Source organism: Cavia porcellus, unplaced genomic scaffold (assembly GCF_034190915.1).
Source record: "Cavia porcellus strain 051 isolate PalLab524CR breed Dunkin Hartley unplaced genomic scaffold, mCavPor4.1 scaffold_16, whole genome shotgun sequence".
Classification (NCBI taxonomy): Eukaryota; Metazoa; Chordata; class Mammalia; order Rodentia; family Caviidae; genus Cavia; species Cavia porcellus.
This window is the reverse complement of record NW_026947499.1, coordinates 22,083,498-22,091,541: the sequence shown is the minus strand read 5'-3', so window position 1 is coordinate 22,091,541 and position 8,044 is coordinate 22,083,498. Positions and strand designations below refer to the sequence as shown.

Below are 8,044 nucleotides of genomic sequence, written 5' to 3'. Positions count from 1 at the left end.
TTCCTCTCCCAACCTGGGCTGACTCAGTTGCCCTCTGGATCTGCCCCGCTGGGACAGAGAGTCAAATTCACCTGCACCCTGAGCAGTGGTTACAATAGTTACTGTGTGTACTGGTAGAAAAGAACCAGGGAAAAGGCCCTTGGTTTGTGATGCGAGTGGGTACTAGCAGTACTGTGGGATCCAAGGGGAATGCAATCCCTGATGCATTCTCAGGATCAGGCTCTGATTTGGGTCAGTGCCTGACATCTAGAACGTCCAAGAAGAGAATGAGAATGTCTATCACTGTGGGGCTGTCAATAGCAGTGTTTTATACACAGTAACACAGAGAGAGAGGGGAAGTGAGACAAAATCCTCCAGGTATCAGAACCCCGTAATAGTGTCCTGACTGTGTATTGAAGGTATGGCAAGAAAAATGTAAAACAGAGACAAGTTTAGTAACACATGATTGCTGGAAAGTCAGTGTCTCCTGATGGGTCCTCTCATTATAATCTTAAATACTCACTATTTATTGGGTACATATTGTGTTAGGCAAGGCTACAGAAAAATTCCTGTGCAGCAGAAAACTGACTCAAAATGGTGATCATATGCTAAGAAGGCTCTTGACGTGGAATATAATCCTGGGGTGACTCAAGAGGGCATAGATGATCTTATGCTAAGCAGAGTCAATGAGAAATCTTAAATGGGTAGTATTGATAACGCCAAGCCTCCACTTTATCATCCCTTAAGGAAGGACACAGAATTAACCATTGTGAATTTGTAGTTCCCGACATCCAGGCTGATCTGTCCTGTGCTCAGATCCCTTTCATTTAACTGACTCATTTAAATGAGCCTGCTTGAGAAATTCTTCCTTCCCAGGTAATTTGTATATTCAATTACATGTTCTGGGTGCCAATATTTTCTCATGAGTGTTTGATACATTGGAGTTTATACAAGGACACGTGTGGTTCTTCCCACTCACCAAGGTTTTGATGGGATTTTAATTACACTTGATAGAGCTGTTCACAGTGCATTTACAGTATAATACTTGACCTGTCTTGTGTCTCTTTTGTTCTTACTTAACATTGTGAGTTTTCTACATAGGCATAGGTATTGAACATTTTGCTAGATACTCCAGAGCTTGACTTTCATTCACAGAATCACATATTTTAACATCCTCTCCTCTCCTTTCGTCTTTTCTCTCTCCTTCCCTTCTCCTCCTTTTCTCCCTTCTCCTCCTTCCCTACCCTCTCCTCCCCTCACCCAATTCTCTCTCATATTTTATAAGTGAAAAGGACAATCCTTCATTAGAGACAGCTTTCTACTCGTGACACTAGCCATAAGTTCAGGGATTCTAGACAAATTACACATGGAGTTCATTCAGCACAAATTGAGATATGTTCATGAACAATTGAGGTTTCAAAATTCGCATCTAATGAACAGAACTCAAAGAAAATATGACTGCTTAGAATAGTGCAGTTTTCTTATTTATAACATAAACCAGGAGGCACCTCACAAATCAAGGTGAAATACTGTAAATACAAATAATAACCAACTGAAACTGTGGTCTTTGATGTTGCAAGATAAACGGTGCCTCAGTTGCATTTGTATTGAGTCAGTAATCTTAAAAATGGATGCTTTTCCATACTATTAATAGGCAGTACTTAATATCTAATACTATACATATACAATGAGAATGGGCAACTATGTAATGTAAGTGTTGTTCTATATGGCATGGTGAACATGCCTATAATCCCAGCTTCTCTGGAGGCTAAGGCAGTAGGACTACATGTTTGAGTTTATTTTGGGATAGTTAATGAGAGAGTATGTTAAAAAAAAAAGTAGTGGTAGTCTGAGTATGCAGGTCAATGGGTTTAATTATAAGTGCAGCTTAAATCTAGTTTTGTAAAAAAGATAATGACACATATTACAATGGAACATCTATCATAATCCTTAGTAATACACAGAGATCCAGAGAATTGGAGGCAAATTTAGGAAGTATAAGAAGTTAATCTTATCAGTGAACCTACCACTCTTCTGAGGATCCTACAGTTTGTGAATTAGCTGACTACTCCTTTCAGAGTAATATTCTCACAATCTTCATTCCCAAGCAGACTCACAACACTCTTAACACTTCTTTGAGTGACTAAAATACACCTGGTGTGAGAGAATTTAGAGCATACCCAGCACACGCTATGATGTAAGTATTCTTGTCAATGGAGTCAGATTACTTTTCAGATGCTTCCCTAGTACAAATGACTGTCCAGAGAAAACGTAAAGTCCTTGGAAAGAATTCATAGGAAACTTGTAATATAGCTCCTTAAAATTCTGGAGTGCTATGGAAACAGGTTGCCTTAAACAGTAAATTGTAGAATCATCCTTGTCACCATTAGAGATTAAACATATGATCTGGAAATAATCAATAGATCAGGTGTTGATATATGTACAGTATTAGATATGCTTCTGGGGAATGTAAATTAAGAAGTCAGAAGGCCCCAAGTACTAGCTTTTATACTCAGCAGATATAGCTGCTCTATGTATACTGAAGTAAAGGAGGAAGACAGGCAGTGATGCATCCAGGCCTCCACTTCCCTGAATTCCTTTTCCCAATTCACCATCTGGTATCTTCCAGCCAGGAATTTCAAGCTAGTGCTAGAACTAAAAACTTCAGACTTGATAAGGAGATGGGAAGAGAGTGGATAACAAGAATGCCTCTTCCTAGAAGTGACAGTCTCACTATAGACACTAGATGGCATTGTGTATCAGGCCCTGAAAGAGAAGACCAGCTGAGAAATGGTCCTACAGGTGCTGGGTCCCATTAATAGATGATCAGTAATGCGTGAGAATTCAATAGCTATTGTCTGGCCAGCTGGTTTTCGGTGGAAAGGAAGTTTATTTGCATGAAAACCCCACCCTTAACTAGGTGTTAAGAGTTATAATGAGAGTTGTGGTGCTGCTTGTGTAGTGGAGCAGTCTTGAAAAGCACAGCCCTAGGTGTCTGCACCATGGACTGGGCTCCTCTCCTGCTCACACTTTTGGCTCACATCACAGGTCAGCAGGGATTTTCCGGGCTGGAAGTGGGAAAGGCAGCAATGAGTAACATGTCTCAGTCTGCTCTCCTAACCACACACTGTCTCATTGTTTTCAGAGGCCTCATCTCAGGCTGTGGTGACTCAGGAATCTTCACTCTCTGTGACTCCTGGAGGGACAGTCACCCTCACTTGTGGATTTAGCACTGGGGCTGTCACAACCAGTAACTATGCTAAATGGGTCCAACAGAATCCTTACCAAATACTCCAGGGTCTAATACGTGATACCAGCAATCAGGTCCCAGGAGTTGCTGCCAGATTCACAGGCTCTCTCCTTGGAAACAAAGCATCTCTCACCATCACAGGGGCCCAGCCTGAAGATGAGGCCACCTATTACTGTGTTCTGTGGTACAGCAACCATTTCCACAGTGACACATGCAGACGGGGAAGTGAGACAAGTGAACATTGCTCAGCCTCATATTGTGCTCCTAATATCTGTGTTTGACAACAAGACTCCATCTAGCCAGTGTGGGCTTAGTTTTCTTACTCCCCATGGCCCCAGAGAAGGTAATCTAATCTATTAACCAACACTCTAAAATATTTATTAAGAACATCATTTTATGATAACTGTTTTCACTAAAGATTTTCTTTAAGATTTGTCATCCATTACATAGTAGTGGACAGAGGAGGCAAAAAATATACACACACATATATACACAGACATACCCATACACAAACAGACACACACCACTTCAAAGTGAATATTAGAGGAAATGATTGAAACAAGTAAAAATTCTGTCCTCATAAATAGAGAAATGTAAAACAATCTAAAATTATAAAAAATTGAAAATATGGGGTTTATGTAAGTATACTACCACAAGTACTTCAGCCACTGAAAATTCTTCCATTGTATTCTAGTCACAATTACCAATGTTAACCCTCTTTTGTGTGTTGAGGGAAACTCAAGCCACAAAGGAAGGAAAGCCCTGGCCCCTTCTTCCTACAGGCTGTGGTGACTCCACAATCTTCACTCTCCATGACTCCGGGAGGGACAGTCACCTTCATTTGTGGATCTAGCACTGAATATTTCACTGCAGATTTCCCAGAATGCCACAGTGTGTCCTGAGAGTTCTGGATTGTAAGGTGCTGAATGATGCAGGTTGCTATAGTTTATATCTACATGGCCCACCAAAGCCTTATGTGTTCAGACCTAATGCTTTGAGATGATTGGATCATGAAGGCATGTTACTCACCACTGGATCAGTCCACTGATATGTTTATAGCTAAATGTGATGTTAGGAAGTGGGGCCTGGTCAGAGGAGGTAGGTTACTGAGAGCATGGGCTGGAATGGTGCAACTCTCTCCCTGGATCTCTCTTTGCTTCCTACTACCAAGCCATGAGCTCTTTCTCCTCTACCATTCCTCTCTACCTTGGAGCCATCCAGGTATGGATTGAAGCTTCTGCAAACGGTGATTCAAAATAAACCATTTCTCATTTAGAGTTGTGGATGGCAAGTTTTGTGTCTCAGTGAACAGATTTTGTTACTGTGAATATCACTGCTGTGACTGTCTGATTCTCTCAGAAGTCTTTGGAACTAGTTTGAGGGAGGAGTTGGGAAATGTATGGAATTGCTAGCTGGATAAACAGCCCTAGAAGACTTGAAGTGGGGTGTGATGGAAGATTCTGGTCAAAGCTCAGAAGATCAGAATGCTGATAGAAATGAAGGTGGAAAATTCCAGGCTTAGAAATTTTCAGCTGGGAACAAGAACTTCATTGGTAGTTGGACAATCAATTATGTGTGTTTATTTTGGCAATGAATTTGACTACAATTGCTCATATCTTGAGCCTTTAATGGATACAGAGATTAAGGGAAGCAGATGAATTAATCTGGCAGAGGAAATTCTAAGACAGCCAAACATTCAGGCTGTGACTTGGATACTATAGGTGGGGGGTAATTCTAGCAAGTTCTACATTAAGAATCAAAAGCACTATCCCAGATGAATAATTTAGATTTGAATTTAGCCAGAAAGGAAGCTCCAATAACTTTAAGACATGAGAAGATAGAGCAGAATAGAAGTTGGAGGCTGAAAACTTAGCATTAAAAAAGACAAGTACTTTATCACACAATAGGATGATCACTTCGAGGTATGTGAAGAACCAGTAAGGTCCAGTCTTCTTGGGCTCAGAATTGTAAAAGTGAAAGATTTTACTCTGAGAAGACAGCCCTGGAGCACGTGATCCAGAATGGCTCCTGCCTAGGGAATTTTTCTCTCAGGATTCAGTTCATAGGACTCAACCACGTGGAGACCTAGGTCTCTGGACCTAGAAACCTTCACAGCCATGATGGAAGGAAGCCTGGTTACTTCACCAGCTGGCAGCAGACCTTGGCATCACCCACACAGTGCTGGTTTTGTAAGCATGCAGAATGCCAGTAATGTTAGTACAAGGAGTCATCCATCCAGATTTAAGAAGATGGTCTTGGGGCCCAGGCAGTTGTTATTGAAAGGGCAGTGCATGAAACTGTGAGAGTGAAACTAAACGTGCAGTAGAGACACCAGGAAGTTGGAGAAGCTCAGAAGATTCACTGTCTGAGGAAAGCTGCAAGGAGTGAACAAAACAAGCCTGAGAGAAAGCCATGAGAACCATAACCACTGGCAGTGCCATAGGGGTGGGCCCATGCAAACATGGAACTATGAATATGGAATTCATATCTCCTTGCCACAGCTTACCTCTGATGCCAGACATACCACTACAAGATTTAGCATTTGCTCCCCTGGATTTTAGTCTTACTTGTCTTATTCCTTTCTATTTTTCCCTTTAAGTTTATCTCCTGATTTTTGAATGTGTTTAAATTTCTTTTTGGTTTTTATGGGGGCTCACAGGTAAGAGTTTCCTTTAAATCTCAGAGACAGTTCTGAATTTGAACTTTTCAGAAATGCTAAAACTAACATCTCTTACAGATGGAGCAATTACATTTTAAATAAATGTATACACATGAATCTTTTGGGGACTAGAGGTAGAAAGTTATGTTTTATATCAAGGTGTCCACCCAAAGACTCATGGGCTCCTAGGTGGGCTTTTGGGAAGTAATTGGATCACAGGAGAATGATACTTATCAGTGGGTTAGTCCACTGATGCTTTTATTACTGAATGTGATGTTGGGGGGTGAAACCTGGTCAGAAGATGTGGGTCACTGGAGGCCTGGCCTGATAGGATATATCTGCCTACCTTCTTCCTTGATCTCTCTCTCTGCTTCTTGTCACCATAACATGAACTGTTTCTCCTCTGTCATGCCTTCCTGTAATCTTGTTTTGCTTTAGAGCCAGCCAATTATAGACTAAAACCTCTACAAACTGAGTCAAAAATAAACCTTTCCTCCTTAGTGTTGTGGGTGTTGGATTTGTGTCTCAGTGATCAGAAAGATCAGAAAGTACTAAGACACAAGATCAAGAGTCTACAAGACAGGGATATGAAACAAGATAAGCTTAATTTGCACATGACTTAATTTTATTCCTTCAGAAAAACCCTACACTGTCAGAAGATCAAAGCAATATTTCAAGTTATAAGAAAACAAGATAACAAAGGAAGTAAGGAGAGAATAATTTTTATATATTCTGTTGAGTCGTTTTAAATCACTGAACAGTATCACAGAAGCTCTTAACCATTAGATGTGTTGGGAACATTGGTTGCATATCAGCTGTGCTCTCTTCAAACTTCTTCACTATTTAAACTAGTTTGACATCATTTTGAGACCACTTTTGGGCCACTCAGGGAGGAGCTGAGGCAGGTCTTATGAAAACACATTTGCATGAACAAACCCTCTTCTGGCAAGGTGAGAAAGAAAAGGAGTCCCAGGTCAACCCAGCCTCACTGTTGAACTGAACGGTGTCCACCATGACTTGGAGTCTTCTGCTTCTCCTTCTCCTGTCCCACTGCACAGGTAGGGACACACCTCTTAGCTATCGGGTTGCCTGAGGCTTGAGTCTGTCTTTTATGGCTTGGCCTTCTGAAAAACTTGACCCCTAATCTGTGGTCCATGTGCATTTATTCCTTCAGGTTCTCTCCCTCTGACCCAGCCACTCTCCCTCTCAGTGTCTCAAGGAGTGTCAGCCAGACTCAGCTGCACCTTGAGCAGTGGCTTCCATGTGAACAACCATATCGTATTCTGGATACAGCATAAGCCAGAGAGTCCTCCCCGGTATTTGCTGCACCACCACCACACACACTGATGGGTATGAGGACTCCTTGGCCCCTCACCGCTTCTCTGGATCCAAAGATGCCTCAGCTAACACAGTTACTCTACATATCTCTGGGGTCCAGCCTGGGGATGAGGCTGACTATTACTGTGGCACGTGGGATGGCACTGCAAAGACTTACACTGTGCTCCCACCCCACAAGGAAGTGAAACAAATATCTCCTCTTGTTCTCTGATGCAATCACTGCTACTGATATGTCTGACCTAGCATAGTTTAGAGGGTGGCTTCTGCTGTCATTGTTTTTTGCAAACACTTGATTTTCCTAGGAGAAAACAAGAAGTGCAAATGTCTTCCATTTCCTTAGGTAAGATGTTAATTTGTTCCTGCAGGTTCTCTCTCCCAGCCTGGGATCCTAATCATTCTGGGAAAATCTCATTCTGAATCCCAAATTCAGGCTTCTATGTTCTTCACTGGATCAATGCATTTACCTAACAGTAAATACATCCATATTCTAATCATACCTATAGTATCAGAGCAGCATGTTAGTTCTCAGGGCTCATTAGCCCTTCAAGCAGATGATAAAGTGGGAAGCAAGTGTTTGACTCCACCTGTGAACATCCCAAGTCTAGATCTCACTGAGAGATGTGTATTACCTGAGAGATGTTGGTTGGTCACTGGGTCCAGTGTGTTTCAACCTTACCTCCACTGCATTGTTCCAAAGTGAAGTCACATTTTCCTGCACCTGCTACTTCCAGCCTGTGGAAGGAGGAATCTTTTTTTCCTCCTGAGGCTCAGAGAAGCATGTTTCTGTGGTTTCAAGGGTATTAAGTAGAGTTTTCTCC

The 8,044-nt window shown here is 41.7% G+C and overlaps 1 gene segment (V, D, J or C); it reads left to right on the top strand.

Moving 5' to 3' along the window:
* The first annotated feature begins 2,951 nt into the window (after positions 1 to 2,951).
* LOC101788460 (Ig lambda-2 chain V region-like) lies at positions 2,952 to 3,510 on the top strand. The segment is given in 2 exon segments: positions 2,952 to 3,027; positions 3,125 to 3,510. Coding segments are annotated over 2 exon segments (432 nt in total).
* Positions 3,511 to 8,044: the final 4,534 nt, after the last annotated feature.